The 16057-nt window shown below is 44.5% G+C and overlaps 1 protein-coding gene across 1 annotated transcript; it reads left to right on the top strand.

Annotated features, from left to right (window-relative positions):
• Positions 1 to 2390: 2390 nt before the first annotated feature.
• On the top strand, positions 2391 to 15436 carry F2RL1 (F2R like trypsin receptor 1). The gene is made up of 2 exons (XM_082457332.1): positions 2391 to 2745; positions 12691 to 15436. The coding sequence occupies exons 1-2, from the start codon at positions 2664 to 2666 to the stop codon at positions 13800 to 13802; spliced, it is 1194 nt and encodes a 397-aa protein (XP_082313458.1). The 5' UTR covers positions 2391 to 2663; the 3' UTR covers positions 13803 to 15436.
• Positions 15437 to 16057: the final 621 nt, after the last annotated feature.

Genomic DNA, 16057 nt, shown 5'->3' with positions numbered 1-16057 from the left:
GAGAGAAAGGAAGCAAACAAAAACACAATCACAATTTATTTTATCCTCAGGCACATCTGAAGTAAAAAAATATCGACTCTATTTTTTTTCTTTTTCACACCACGAGGCTTGTGGGATCTTAGTTCCCTGACCAGGGATTGAACCTGGGACCTCGGCAGTGAGCGCACGGAGTCCTAACCACTGGGCCACCAGGAAATTCCCTTGACTCCATTTTATAGGTAAGGAACTTAAAGCTTCGAGAGGGTAAGTAGTAATTTCTCCCAAGTCACACAGATGTTAGGAAGGGGGAAGGCCAGAATTTGCCCACAGGGTTATACAATTTCAAAGGCTATGCTCTTACCACATTTCCAAAAGAACTCCAGACATAGCAATGAGAGATTCTTAAGAGATGGGGCTACTGAAATGCACCCCTTAAAAAGAATGATCTCATTCACTGGACAGCTTTCCCTGGCCCCTCTTGTCTGTGTGTGTTGGGAAGCAGTCCACTCCTGTTATTCAGGGAGCAATTATTCCATTCTCATGGAACCTTCAGAGCAATTTGCTTCTCTTCCTTTTCAACCATTTATTTTCCTGCTCCTGTGAGCTCTGTCAGGGCAGAGGGAAGAGGCAGAATGCTAACCCTCCACTTATGTAAATTTGGGGAAATGTCTTATTGGGGATGGTTGAAACGACTGGCTAACATGACATTTTATACAATTTTGTCTGCCTGAATTATCTGGAACCCCCATTAGTTCGTTAATTGGTCCCATGGTAGGTTCACCAAGAGGTCACACACATGACACAGGGACTTTATCAGAGGTAAGCTCCATCCTAGAAACTCACAGGGCCAAGATGGTGGCCATTCAGTTTATGGCTGTTCAATAAATAATGATGGTCACTGGCAACTGACTCACCAAACTTTGGTCTTCAAGGAAGAATCATGGACTCCCAGGACTCAAGCCCCTCAAGAGGCTACCTGGACTCACCCAGTCTGACCCCTGATCCTGGGAGGGAATTCCCTCTCCAACCTGCAGGACGGATGCCCTGGTCCTTTGCTGTAAGCCCTTCGGTGACGTGGCCCTTAACCTCACCAGGCAGCCCCCAGGACTGGGACCAGGGGGCCCTGTTTTTATTTATTTATTTATTTATTTATTTATGGCAGGGGGCTGTTTGTTTGTTTATGGCCATGCCTGGCGGCTTTCAGGGATCTTAGTTTCCCCACCTGGGATTGTACCTGGGCCACGGAAGTGAAAGAGCCGAGTCCTAACCATTGGACCACCAGGGAACTCCCCCAGCGAGCCCTGTTAAAAATCTCTTTCTACATTGAGCTGAAATCAGCCCCCCATTGTGGCTACTACCTAGTTCTGCTCTCTGGAGCTACTCAAAACATGTCTAATCCTCTTCTACATGCTAACTCTTCAAGTATCTCAGGACAGCTCTCACGTTTCTCTTCTCTGCTCCTCCACTACCCAAGAGTTTAAATGAATTACAGTACACTTTATCTTTTTAAAGCCAGTAAAAAGACATTACCAATATAATGAAGGACTTGTGCAGCGATCCCCAGTCTCACACTCCTTCTCCCCACACCCCCTCTTATATATTTCTGCATACATACATACATACATACATACAGGTGTACATACTGCTAATATATTTCTTTGGACTGTGGGATCCCAACGCAGAAAAGACGCTGGTGGGAGCATTTATAGCGCAGTGATTAATAGAAGAAAGCAGAAGTCACAGACTAAAGTTTTCTTGTGATGGACATTTGCAAACTGTGTCTACCAACTGTGTGACTGTGGGCAATTTATCCAACCTTTCTCAGTTCTAGTTCCTCGTCTGTAAAATGGTAATAATAGTTATACTTATTACGCGGGTTGTTTTGGGATTAATCTAGACTGTGCTCCTAAATCATTTATACGCGGGACTTAAAGTAGCTGTTACAAATGTTTTCTCCCTCACCACCTCACAGACTGGGAAAGGGGCCTAGAAGGGGGTGAGAGTCTTACTAGGGGTCACAGCTAGTTAACATCAGAGCGGAAACCTAAACCCAGATCCCTGATTACTCGGGTTGGCCGGGACCCCTTCCTGCTCCCCATCGCGTTCGCGGGTGTCCGCAGACGTCCATCCTGCCAATGCAGATTGGAAACTCACCCCTCATCCCACAGTGCCCACGACACCGGGAAGTCTCTACCAAGTACCGACGATAACTGCAGCGAGCTCGGGTGTTGGCTTTTTGCCATTTAGGAAAGGGGAGGGATGGGGATGGACAACGCTGGCTGGCTCCCTAGGAGTAATTAAGGGTTAAAGGTAGTTTTCGGCCTTGCGATCTGAGCGTTCCAGCCCTTTGCATTCCGATACAGCTCCTTAGCGGCTGGCGCACCTGGGGCGGCGGAGGCGGGGCCACAGCGTGCGGCGCGGCGGCCGGGGGCGGGGCCGGGACGCCCGGTCTTCGAACCGCAGAGCCGAGCGTTGCGTTCCGGCCCCGGGGCGTGGCCTCGCGCAGGTACGTCGAGCTTCTCGAGTTTCACTGAAACTTTTCCAGCTCCGGGGAGGCGTGCGCAGAGGCTCCAATTAGGGGCAGGTGGGAGCGTGGCTTTCTCTCCTAGCGGCGAGTGGGACTCTGAGTTTCGAATCGGTGGCGGCGAATTCCCCGCCCGCCGGGTGTCGGGGCTGCTGGAAGGATGCGAAGCCTGAGCGCGGCGTGGCTGCTGGGGGGCGTCATCCTGCTGGGGACCTCTGCCTCCTGCAATCGCACCGTGCCAGGTGAGAAACTTGGCCAAGGAGGGCTCGTGCGGCTACGGAGCGGGGGTCCTGGGCACCATGGGCAGGTGGGGGAAGAGGGGCAGGTGCGCGAAGGGTGTTCTGCCGCCGCCGCCAACTCCTCCCGACATCCCGCAGCCTCCTCTCGGCGGCTTTGAAGGGGGATCCCTGCGCCCGGGGAGCAACCAGCTGGGACAAGCGGGAGAAGCTGAAGTCTACGGAGGGGAAAGGGAGGGAGCGGAGTGCTGGCTTCTACGGAGTACCCAGAGGGCTTAGCCTCGCGGGCCCGGGTGGGTTTCTTCGCAAACACGAAAGTCCTTAAGGAGCATTTCGCACACCCTTGAGACTCTTCCGGGCTGGTCCTGCGGGACCCGCGGAGTTAGCGAGTTGATGGCCCAGAGCGGGGTGGCGTGGGTGGGAGCCCGCGGCCTGGGAACTTTCTGCCTCGCTTTTTGCAGCCTCCTTCCACTTTTGGAGGCCACTCTTTGGGGTCGGCCCACGGCGTTCAAGACGCCCCCGGGGCCTGCAGCTCCTCTGGCACAGGGCACAGCCGGGGTGTGGAAGTCAGGGGCGGACCCTGCTGGGTTCTTGGGGTGACGAGCGCTCACCCCGAGGTTTAGGCCAGTTGGGCGGATTAATGAATGGAACTTCTTCGACCCTGCTTTACATTCGACCAAGTGACCTTACGGCCCTGCGTTTCCCCGCCCTTCGGTGCCATGCTGGCTGCCGCTCAGGTCTGTAGGCCGGAGGCTGCCCGCCCCAGGAAAGGAACAGCACGGGAGCCGTCCCTGGCGGCGCTCAGGTGCCAGTTTGTGCGCCGCAGCCGGGTTCCACGGGTGTGCTGCCCTGGGTGTGCTCGAACTTGTCCGGCTGCGGGTGGAGCCGCCCGGGCTGAGCAGGCCTCCGAGGGCGTAGGCGCTGTTAAGCCTGGTGTGGCACTGCTGTGATGCTAAAGGACGCCCCGCTGTTTGGGGCAGCCAGGGTAGCCTTAAAAGGGAAGTTTTAATTTCCCTGCGAAATTTGTAGACCTGTTGTAAAAGGCAGGTTCTCACTTTTATCCTCTTCATAAAGACATTGTAAAAGAGCAAGTCACCGTGAATTTGAATTAGACGGAAGAATGTGATTCTTTTCCCTTTGGAGTTACAGCAAACGGTATTTTGGTGGATACTTGAAAACTGCAGCCCTGATACACATTATATTGACAGCACTACCGAATGTAAAATAGTTGGCTGGTGGGAAGCAGTCGCATAGCACAGGGAGATCGGCTCGGTGCTTTGCGATGACCTAGAGGGGTGGGATAGGGAGGGTGGGAGGGAGGCTCAGGAGGGAGGGGATATGGGGACATGTGTATGCATATGGCCGATTCTCTTTGTTGTGCAACAGAAGCTAACACAGTATTGTGAAGCAATTATATTCCAATAAAGATGTATTAAAAATTAAAAAAAAAAGAATAAAGGCATTTATTTATTTCCAGGAAGTACTGAAACTGTGATGCACGCATGTCCGTTTACCCTTATGTTTTAAACTTATAAACTTAAAATTTAGGAGCAAAGCTTAGTATGTGCAAACATTTTTAAAAAAAACTATGTGGATGTTGATGATTCATCTGTTTTATGATTCAAACGGTTTCTATAGGAAGCTTGCCCGAGTGTCTGGCTTGTTCTTGTTTACAAAGTGAGGGGCTGGAGCTGGGGGGATTCCTGAAGTATAAGGGGGACTTACTTTAACAACAACAAAAATCAAGTTACTTGTTAACCAGAGCTATTTAATATTGCACTTTTTTTTTCCTCCACATACTTTTACTCCTTTGTAGGGTAACTGTCCTAAAGGGTCAGTTAAGTAACAGCGAGACTTTAGGTAGATGGAGCTTTCCTCACAACTTGAAGCTAGATTGATTTTGATTAAGAAAGAGGGCAGGGCTTCCCTGGTGGCGCAGTGGTTGAGAATCTGCTTGCCAATGCAGGGGACACGGGTTCGAGCCCTGGTCTGGGAAGATCCCACATGCCGCGGAGCAACTGGGCCCGTGAGCCACAATTACTGAGCCTGCGCGTCTGGAGCCTGTGCTCCGCAAGAAGAGAGGCCCGCGCACCGCGATGAAGAGTGGCCCCTGCTTGCCACAACTAGAGAAAGCCCTCGCACAGAAACGAAGACCCAACACAGACATAAATAAATAAAATAAAATAAAATAAAATAATTTTAAAAAAGGGCATCACCAGTGTTTCTGCCCGTTAGCACCTGTCTTTGCTTACCCCCTTCGGTTCGACCCTGAGGTGTGCCCCTCAGTTTGCAGCAGGACACATCCTAGGTTTGATTTTTCTTCCCCAAGGTTTTTCCCCAAAAGACTGCCTTATGAAAGGGAACTCAGCCTAGAGTGTAACCTTCTCATTTTACAGATAAGGGCCACTGAATTGAGGAGTGAGGGGCAAGGAAAACTGTCCATCACGCCCCTGCTTTCTTTCTGATCACAACAGTAATCGATAGTTATTTCTGTAAATATGTTTCATCTGTCTCCCCACTAGATCACGTACTCCAGGAGGCCAGGGACCCCTAGCGGCACCTCCATCACCACGGTCCAGCACAGTCTCATTCCCTAAAGGACATCAGTAAATAAATAGCAAATGAAGAATGCAGTGAAGGGACTTGCCCAGAGTGACCTGGCGGTTGATGGCAGTTCAGCATTTAAGTCAGCTTCTTTCAAGCGCTTACTTCTTTCCACCATGTCACGAACCTGAGAAGTCCCCTGTAATGCAGTCATTCCATTTTTCTTTTGGAGACTGAAACTTGTGTTCTTTTTGTAATTGGTTTTTAATTATACAAGCTGTATGTGATCACTGTAAAGGAAAAATGAGTCCAAAAAAGAGGTTGCACTAATTAAATCACCCTCAGTACCCAAAGCACTGCTAACATTTTGGTTTCTAGCCTTTCTCATGCTTTCATACATCCATGCATAAAATACATATTCACAGAGAAATTTTTTTTTTTACAAGTATGTGTTTATATAAACATCAGTAGCATATCAGTAAATATAAAACATTTTTAATGACTCTAAAATGTTGTCAATGGATGTATCATAATTTTTAATTGGTCCTTTGTTGACAGACACATGGGCTATTTCCAGTGTTTTGTAATAAGAGAGAACACATAGAACATGAAGATGGGACTTTAAATTTGTGTTTGGTCGCCTTCCTGGCCTTGTAGTTACTAATTAACCGTGATAAGCAATGTTTTAGTGAAGTCTGTGTTTGTCTTTCTTATGGTTTTATTAGCTGGACAAGTGTTGAGAGGAAAACAGTTCATCCTGAAAGAACACGAGAAAGTTGACTAAAGTGTACCTAGAGAAGGGGTACCGAGCAACTGAAGCTTTTATTTTTTTTGATCTGTGCTCCAAAAGGTTGGAGCAAAAGAAGATTTGAGGTGAGGAGGATAGTAGGGGAAAGAACACAAGAGGAGAGTTTAAACAAAGTAGCTGCTCTGTACTTGCTTTGGTTGGGAGGGTGGGCAACAGGAGGACGCTTAATATAACAAAGAACAGGTAGTTTTTTTTTTTAATTTTTTAATTTATTATTTATTTATTATTATTTTTTTATTTTTGGATGTGTTGGGTCTTCGTTTCTGTGTGAGGGCTTTCTCCAGTTGCGGTGAGTGGGGGCCACTCTTCATCGCGGTGCGCGGGCCTCTCACTATCGCGGCCTCTCTTGTTGAGGAGCACAGGCTCCAGACGCGCAGGCTCAGCAGTTGTGGCTCACGGGCCCAGTTGCTCCGCGGCATGTGGGATCTTCCCAGACCAGGGCTCGAACCCTGTCGCCCGCATTGGCAGGCAGATCCTCAACCACTGCGCCACCAGGGAAGCCCCAGGTAGCGTTTTAAAGTTAAAAGTTTTCCATGCATTTTTTCCCCCAAATTGTACAAATCAGAAGAGTTAAAAAGAAAGCGAAACATCCCCTGTTCTCTCCCCTCTTCACTCTCAATAGACTTCTCTATGCAGAAATATATGTATTTTGTAACAATAGAAGGATCATACTGTACATTCTGTCCTACAGTTATTTTTTTTCTAACCTAGTAGATCTATTCATGGTCAGTATAAAAAAAATCTGTCCATACCTGTGTAGAGGGAATATTATTCATTGTATAAATGCCATAAATTATTGAACTAGCCTTTTTTGTTTTTCGATGGTCATTGAAACTAACATTTTTGTTTTACCATGGTAAACAATATTCTAGTCAATATTCTTGTACATAGTGTTTTTGTGCACTTTAGCTAGTGTATGTGCAGGACAAATTCCTAGCAATAAATTGATGAGTCATAGGGCAAGCACACTGAAAATTTTGACATTTTTGCCAAATTGCCCTCCAAATAGATTGTACCAATTTACACTCCTTTGAAAAAGTAATCCAAACAACATAGAGGGGTGTGAAGTAAAAAAAAGTAAGCTTTCCCCTCCCCATCCATTTTACTCTATAGAGATGGCCATTGTTTATAGTTTAGTGGGTATTTTTCTAGACTTCAGATTTGCAAACAAATTATAATTTTGTTATATAGATGGAAGCATATTATTCCACCAGTTGCTTTTTTTCAATGGACATATTGTGACTATCTTTCCATTTCAATGCTTATTAAATAGTGTAGTGTCTGCTATTAATGCTAGGGACTGTGCTGAGGATATGGTAAGTTAGGAGTGGTGGTTGATGAACGTTGCTTATTTCCTGTTTGTTTGTAATTGGGGTGGGGGGATGCTGCCTTGAGCATCAGTGGGTGCGTATTCTTGTGTACTTGGGCAAGTATTGTTGATTACAGGTCCCAAATGGAGAATGCTTTTGTGTGTTTAAACTTTACATGTGTTTAAACTTCATATGTACATTTAATTTCATCTTCACTCTCTAAAATAGAAATGATTTTGTCTGGTATACAGATGGGTTATAGAGTTGGAAGCTGGAATAGCATCAGTTCTAGACAAGTTCTGTGAGTTTGGGTGACTGGGATAGGATGCTGTATGAGGTAAAAGTCTGTGCACTGTGCTGAAAGGGCTTCAGGGAACTTTGAGCAGCATCTTGACATTTACCAGTGTTAGAACTGACCAGTGTTATACCAAGCAGCAAGCTGGTTGTGTGCTCTGCCACTGGTACAATGAACATAGCTAATATGACTGGTATTTCAGATTGAGATCATTCAAGGTTGTATGTTGGAATATTCTCAGGAAATTTTTTCTTTCTCTCTCTCTCTTTGAATCCTTCCCTAACTTTTTGTAGTATTTCTTGCTCTTCCCCCCCTCCCCCTTTATTTTAGTATTCTTATTTAAAATAGATTTTTATCCCTCTTTACATGAACCTTCCTGACCTGGCATGTGTTTATTTTTATGGAAAACTTTAGACATTTGAAAGTAGAATATTACAGTGAATCCCAGGTACCCCTCACTCAGCTTTAATAGTGATGCCCCAGCCTCCTTCCTGCCCTCCTTCCTGTGTTATTCTTTAACAGCTTTAAGATATAATTTGCAGACCATACAATTCACCTATTCCAAGTCTACAATTCAGTGCATTTTAGAATATTCACAGTTGTCTATCCATCACCACAATCAACTTTAGAATATTTTTATTACCCCATAAGAACATCCCACTCCCCCCCACCCCCCCCCACCCCGCTCTTAGGCATCATCCCCCAATTTGCCCCATTCCCCAGCTCCTGGCAACCACTAATCTACTTTTTGTCTGTGGATTTGCCTATTCAAGGCATTTATTATAAATGGAATCATACAGTACATATTCCTTTGTGACTGACTTCTTTCAAAAGCATCATCTTTTCAAGGTTCATCTGTATTGTAGCGTGTATCAGTTCTTCATTTCCTTTTATTGCTAAATAATGTTCCATTGTATGCATATACCACATTTCGTCTACCCATTCATCAGTTGATGGACATTTTGTTATTTCTGCTTTGGGGCTTTTATGAATAATGCTGTTATGAACATTCCTGTATAAGTTTCTGTGTGAACACGTGTTTTCATTTGTCCTGGGTGTATACTTAGGAGTAGGAATTGATGGGTCATATGGCAACTCTATGGTGAGCCGTTTCAGGAACTGCCAAATTATTTTGCACAGTGACTGCATCGCTTTACATTCCCACCAGCAGCATCTGAGGGTTCCCCTCCTCGTGTTATTTTGGAATAAATCCAGATGTAATTTCACCTTAAAATATTTCAGTATGTATTCATAAAAGATGGCAATTTCCTTTTCAAACATCACCACATAATAACCACTGAAAAAAATTGTATAATATAATCAAATAGTCAGTGTTCATATTTCTAATTGTTTCATAAGTGTCATAAATACTATATTAATAGTTTGTTTGAATCAGGATCCAAACAGGGTCCACACATTACATAAGGTTAATATTGTCTTATAAGTCTTTTAATTTATGAGCCCTACCTCCACACCTCTTTCTTGGTTTTTGCCTTGTAATTTATATTTTGAAGAAATGAGCTTCTTATCCTGCAGCAGTTTCCGCAGCCTGGATTTTGCTAACGACATTCTTATGTTATTTAATATGTCCTAGTGTCCCCTTTATTTCTATTACTTTGGCAGTTGGATCCAGAGGCTTGTTCAGATGAGGGTTCGTTCGTTCGTTTGTTTGTTGCAAGATTACTTCATAGGTACTTCTTCCCTTCTGAGGCAAATAACGTCTGGTTATCATTTTTGTGATGTGGGTAACTCCGGACAATCAATGCTTAGATTTTCTTCCCTTTTATAAAGCAAGTTATGTAATTTTTTTGGTTTGTTTTGGTACCAAGGGAAAAAATTGAGTCTTTTTGTGGTAATTAGAAAATCTTGGTGGCTCCATTCTGCAGAAACGCAGTCTGACTCATTGACTTGGTCTCTGGTGGGCTGTTTCTGGGGTGGGTGTCCCAGCTCTCTGAATGGAAGAATCCTCAGAACAGGGGTCCACTGTCCAGTCACCAGCTTTGCCCCACCTGCCTCTCCGGAGAGCCGGTAACCGCTTTTCAAACCAATGGAGAATTTGTAGGATTCTCTTACACCTCTGAAAGTCTTCCAGAACATGTTAATATTAATACAAATAAATATATAAATTATTAGAGGAGGGGCTAGTTCAAAGGGGGGTGGTTAAAATGGTAAAATATTACATTTAAAATTTTCTGTTTGAGAACACACGTGTGGAATCCGCACAGGTTAGGTTGGTCTCAGTAGACTCCAGTGCGTAACCTCACGTCGGTCTCCGAGGCTCAGTGTGATATAGGGGTTAGAACCAGGGAGTCTAGAAACAGACTGCCTTGGGTTGAATCCTGACTCTCCTACCTAACAACTGTTCAGCCTTGGAAAGGTTACTCAATTTTTTCAAGCTTCAGTTTATGCATCTAGAAAATGCGGCTCTAATAATAGTACCTCCTCATAAGGTGTTGTGAAAGTGAAGTAAGCTAATACACGTAAAGTGTTGAAAGCAACGCTGGACACACGATATGAGCCCTTATTAAGCGCGGGTGCTTGTTGGTATTAAGGTGGTTTTATTTTGCAGGCTGTACTCCTGGAATCCCCTGCCAGCGTGTGTGGTTTGGGTACTAACTGGGCCAGGCTAGAGCTCTAAAGACGTGAGCTGGGCTCTTGATTCTTCTTCCTTTCCTTCATCGGTAGGGCTAGCTGAGCTTTTCAATCCACCCCAGGTGCTAGGTCCAGGGCTCTGCCAGGGACCATGGGGATAAGGAAATTAGGAATTAAGGATAAAGGAATTAGGACAGTCCTGAAATTAAACCTGTAATCTCACACAGCGACTCTTGCCATTTTGGCTCCTGGAGCGAGTTCCACAGACATTACCAGTCTATAAATATGTCGTTACTATTCTCTTGTGGTGTGTAAAATCGGTCACTCTGCTAAACTGGTTGTGAAAAACATGTAAGTGGGTCATGCAATCAATGTAGAAGGTGGTGACTGGATTTTATAAGAATGGAACAGAATACAGTAGAAAGTATTAGAGTGTACCCTGCACAATAAAGCTAATTATTATTTTGTGAAACTTTTTTTCCATTATGGATATATGTATCAGAACTGGGTTACCATATAGAATATGTTTCTTACTGTGGGTTATGGTCAAGCTTTGAAGAACACTGTAATATGTAGGAATATTATTTTATTTTTTAAATTTAAAAATAATTCATGCTCTTTTGAAAAAATTATAAAAGAAATTGGAACAAGAGATGAGTCTCTCCTAAGTGTACTAACTTCCTGTGGCTGCCATAACAAATTGCCACACGCTGTTGTTTTCAGTTAGTAAGACCTTATTTTCCCACAGTTCTGGAGGTCAAGAGTCTGAAATCAAAGTGTGGGCACCTCTCAGGGCTCTAGGGGAGACTCCGTTCCATGCCTCCTCCAGCTACTGGTGGCTGTTGGTATTCCTTGGCATTACTTAGCTTGTTCCTTGGCTTTACTCCAATCTCCGCCTCCATTTTCACATTGCTTTCTCCTTTCTGTCTTCCTTCTCTCTCAAATCTCCCTCTGTCTTTCTCTTCTAAAGACAATTGTCATTGGACTTAGGACCCACCTGGGTAATCCAGGATGATCTTCCCATCTCAAGATCCTAATTGCATCTACAAAGACCTTTTTTCTAAATAAGGTGAGGATCACAGATTCTAGGGATTAGGACACGGACATCTCTTTTGGGGGGCTACCCACTCTGCTAAATGAAAAGTGAAGTATTGATCTCTACACCCTTTCATCCCACCCTAATCACGGTCACTTCTTAGTTGGGAAGCCTTAAGAGAAGTGAATAATCCTGCTGAACCTGGGTACAAAGGTAGGAGAGGAAAAAATGATGACTAAGCATACAAATTATCAGATAGACTTGTGAGTAGGTTGAACATCCTCCCTGGCATACTGTAGTGCCATGGTGAAGGACTGCTCTTCCCCAGAATTAAAGTCAGATCCTTCCATGTCCTCACATCGTCCCTCACGTTCATCTGCACGTCCGTGAGCACTTCATTGGCATAGGCTGGCTATGCCATTGGTTTGTGATTTGTAAAGTTTAATTCATAATATGGGGATGAGAGTGGAAATTGTTAAAGCTTGCCATGTTACTTGCTTAAAAGTCAGAATACAAATTTGTCTGAACAGAAATCATGCACCTATCTGTCCAGTGACCTTGAGGCCGGAAGGCTTGCCTGCCCTCTGGCCTCCATGGGAAGGTCTCCAGGAGGCCCACACAGAAGTGGGGGATCCCTGCCCACGGCTGAGGCTGTCCTTGTGTCTGGAGAGGGACTATCTCTGTGCTCCTGGGAATCTCGCCGTGTTGGACTTTGGGCTAGGGAGTGACAGGCCAGGCTGGATCCTGTCTTGCGGCCCCAAGTGAGATAGATGGCCATGATGAGAACAGGTAGGAACTAATGAGTGTGGACAGTTTGTAAAAATAAATTGAAATACGAGATTCGCAGAAATCAATGAGATATTCGAGATTCATAGAAAGCAATGTTATATTTTTTGAGATTCGTAGAAATCAATGTTATATTCTACACATACTTCCCAAACCTCCCATAAAAAATACCTGCTGTAAAAAAAAAAAAAAAAAAAAGCAGCAAGCAAACAAATCCAGACCATAGAAATCTCAGTAATTCCATCACCCAAAGAAAGCGCCCATAAGTATTTTGTGTACTCCTCCTGTCTTTTTCCTTTCTCTTCTTTCACACAGCACAGGAAGCTTTCTTCACCTACACTGCTCTGGAGAAAGGCAGGGCTGCCATAACATGCTGTCCATGCCAGTTCTCTCTCAATCCCTTTCAGTTCATTCTGCTTCTGTTTCTCCTCAGCTGCTCTCCTCCTTTCCTCTTCTGCCCAAATTTTCAGGTAACTGTAGCACTTAACAGCACCATCTTGTCCGTGACCTTCGCACCAGCATTTCTGTGGAAACATTGATTTCTGTAATGACCCTTGTCTGCCTTGCCTTTCTTGCGCAGGAACCAGTAGACCCCCTAAAGGAAGAAGTCTCATTGGTTACGTTGATAACTCACCTCAGATCACTGGGAGAGGAGAAACAGTGGAACCAGGCTTTTCTGTGGATGAGTTTTCTGCCTCTGTCCTCACTGGAAAACTGACTACTGTCTTTCTTCCAATTGTCTACGTGATCGTATTTGCGGTTGGTTTGCCAAGTAATGGCATGGCCCTGTGGGTCTTTCTTTTCCGGACAAAGAAGAAGCACCCTGCTGTGATTTACATGGCCAACCTGGCCTTGGCGGACCTCCTCTCTGTTATCTGGTTCCCTTTGAAGATTGCCTATCACATCCATGGCAACAACTGGATTTACGGGGAATCTCTTTGCAAGGTACTCGTTGGCTTTTTCTACGGCAACATGTACTGCTCCATCCTCTTCATGACCTGTCTCAGTGTGCAGAGGTACTGGGTCATCGTGAACCCCATGGTGTACCCCATGAAGAAGGCGAGCATTGCCATCAGTGTCTCCCTGGGAATATGGCTGCTGATTCTGCTGGTTACTATCCCCTTATACGTTGTGAAGCAGACCATCTACATCCCAGCACTTAACATCACGACCTGTCATGATGTTTTGCCAAAGGAGGTGTTGGTGGGGGACATGTTCAATTATTTCCTCTCTCTGGCCATCGGAGTCTTTCTGTTCCCAGCCTTCCTTACGGCCTTTGCCTATGTGCTAATGATCCGGACCCTCCAATCTTCTGCCTTGGATAAAAACTCAGGAAAGAAGAGGCAGAGAGCCATCAAGCTCATCGTCACTGTCCTGGCCATGTACCTGATCTGCTTCACTCCTAGTAACCTTCTGCTCGTGGTGCATTACTTCCTGATTAAAAACCGGGGCGAGAGCCACGTCTATGCCCTGTACGTCGTAGCCCTCTGCCTCTCCACCCTCAACAGCTGCATTGACCCCTTTGTCTATTACTTCATTTCAGAAGACTTCAGGGATCATGCAAAGAATGCTCTGCTTTGTCGGAACGTCCGTACTGTAAAGCAGATGCAAGTATCCCTCACATCAATGAAATTCTCTAGGAAATCCAGCTCTTACTCTTCAAGTTCAACCAGTGTTAAAACCTCCTATTGAGTTTTCCAGCTCCTCGGATGGAAGTTATGTAGGGGGATTTGGAACCTGATTAACATTATGGGGCTGCTTCTGCTGTTTCCCTACCAAGCGGGTTTCACCACATACCATGTATATGCAACACCTCTCAGGATTGCTGGGAGCTTCCCTGTTTGCATAGGGAAATCCCCCAAATTAACATAGATGTCAGTTTCAGAATTCCTCTACTCAGGTGCTCCTGGAAACGGAACTGATAGAAGCAGACTTTTCAGAAGGTGGAGAAAAGACAGAAACCCAGTGATTTGCAAAAACTAGTCTTGGCGTGAAGACTAAGTTCTTAGCTAAAACTACATTTTACATCTGGGGTCAGTCACAACCATGTTAGGGCTTCAGGGCCCTCAGAGATGATTGGTGCAATTGACTGGCTTTAAGGATAAGGAAACTAAAGAGGTGAGGGAGCTGCCCAGATTCAGGTTTCCAACCAATGGCAATAAGTTAGGACTGGACAGTTCTGAATGGTCAGTGGGGTTCTTGTACCACCTCATCAACATCCTTGTGGATCTTGTTGAAAAATGCAGATTCATTATACTCAGGAATCAGAGCTCAGAGTCTGGGGACAGGGCCCAGGAACCTTCATTTTAACAAGATTTTCGGGCACTCCAAACTTTGGGAACTATTGGTCTGGGTACTGCTTCCACTTGACAAGGGGCCATGGCAGTTTTTGAAAAGAGAAGCAAACAGAATGTTGTGTGTCTCTTTTATGTTCAGCTTATAATGAAGTCTGTTTGTTGACTTATTGGGACTTTCAATTATTTATCAATCCTTTGAGCTTTTGTGTGTATCATTATCACTTCAAGGAAAATACAGCAAGGATTTTAAATGTAGAAAAATAAATTTTGTGTAACTCTTTACTGACTTCAATGAAATCTTCACATTGTCTGAATAATAGATTGTTTTACAACTAGGAATAGTGTTTACCACTTAGTATTTTAAAAACTTATTGTTGGACTATTTATTGCCAGTTTTGTTGACTTGTTATCAAATATGAAATTATAAAGCCGTCACTGGGTTTGAACCACATCCGTTTGGAGAAGAACTTCTGAAATAGAAGTGATTTGCAATGTATTTAAAGAGGTACTTGACTCCAAGCTGACTTTATACAACTGGTGTATTTGTGACCTTTTAAAATAATTGTTTTATTGTATGATTGATTTATAAATAACACATGACTTATTTTTTACAACTTAACTCTGAATTATGTGGCTTTTGCTTTCATTTTTGTTTTCGAGGGAGGGAGTGAGAGAAGGGAAGCAAAGGCATCACTCTTCTAAGAAGAAATGAAAAGTGATTCTCACATCTTATTTTTTACGTAAATAAGGCCATATTATACACATTGCTCTGTGATAATTGTTTTTCTTTTAACCACATTTTAGAATTCTTTCCACATCTGCATCTATGAATTGACCTCCATTTTTAAAGGATACAGACTACTTAATATTTTGGATATATTGTGACGTTTTAGTCATTTAATTATTTCCTACCTATGGCTCCTGAAATTGTTTCTCGCTCTCCCACTTTTTTTTTTTTTTTTTTTTTTTCCTCTTTTAAAACAGTGCTGGGCTTCCCTGGTGACGCAATGGTTAAGAATCCGCCTGCCAGTGCAGGAGACACGGGTTCGAATCCTGGTCTGGGAAGATCCCACGTGCCACAGAACAACTGAGCCCACGCGCCAGACCCCATGAGCCACAACTACTGAGCCCGCGTGCCATAACTACTGAAGCCCTCACACCTAGAGCCTGTGCTCCCCAACAAGAGAAGCCACCACAATGAGAAGCCTGCGCACCACATTGAAGAGTAGCCCTCGCTCACCGCAACTAGAGAAAGCCCGCGCACGGCAACAAAGACCCAATGCAGCCAAAAATAAAATAAATTAATTAATTAACTAGTAAAAAAAAAAAAACAGTGCCACATTGAACATCTGTGTGTAGACATCTTTGTGAGTATTTCTTTTTTTTTTTTTTTAAGTTATTTTAATTAATTAATTTATTTTTGGCTGCGTTGTGTCTTCGTTCCTGCGTGCGGGCTTTCTCTAGTTGCAGCGAGCGGGGGCTACTCTTCGTTGCTCTGCCCGGGCTTCTCATTGCAGTGGCTTCTCTTGTTGCAGAGCACGGGCTCCAGGCGCACAGGCTTCAGCAGTTGTGGCTCGTGGGCTCTAGAGCGCAGGCTCAGTAGTTGTGGCGCACAGGCTTAGTTGCTCTGCGGCATGTGGGATCTTCCCG

This window comes from Balaenoptera physalus (assembly GCF_965194825.1).
Source record: "Balaenoptera physalus genome assembly, chromosome: 3".
Classification (NCBI taxonomy): Eukaryota; Metazoa; Chordata; class Mammalia; order Artiodactyla; family Balaenopteridae; genus Balaenoptera; species Balaenoptera physalus.
This window is presented reverse-complemented; position numbering and strand designations above follow the sequence as displayed.

Coding starts and splice junctions, on each gene's coding strand:
- F2RL1 (XM_082457332.1), top strand. CDS start 2,664: ATGCGAAGCCTGAGCGCGGCGTGGCTGCTGGGGGGCGTCATCCTGCTG. Junction 2,746..12,690: donor CTGCAATCGCACCGTGCCAG/GTGAGAAACTTG, acceptor TTTCTTGCGCAG/GAACCAGTAGACCCCCTAAA.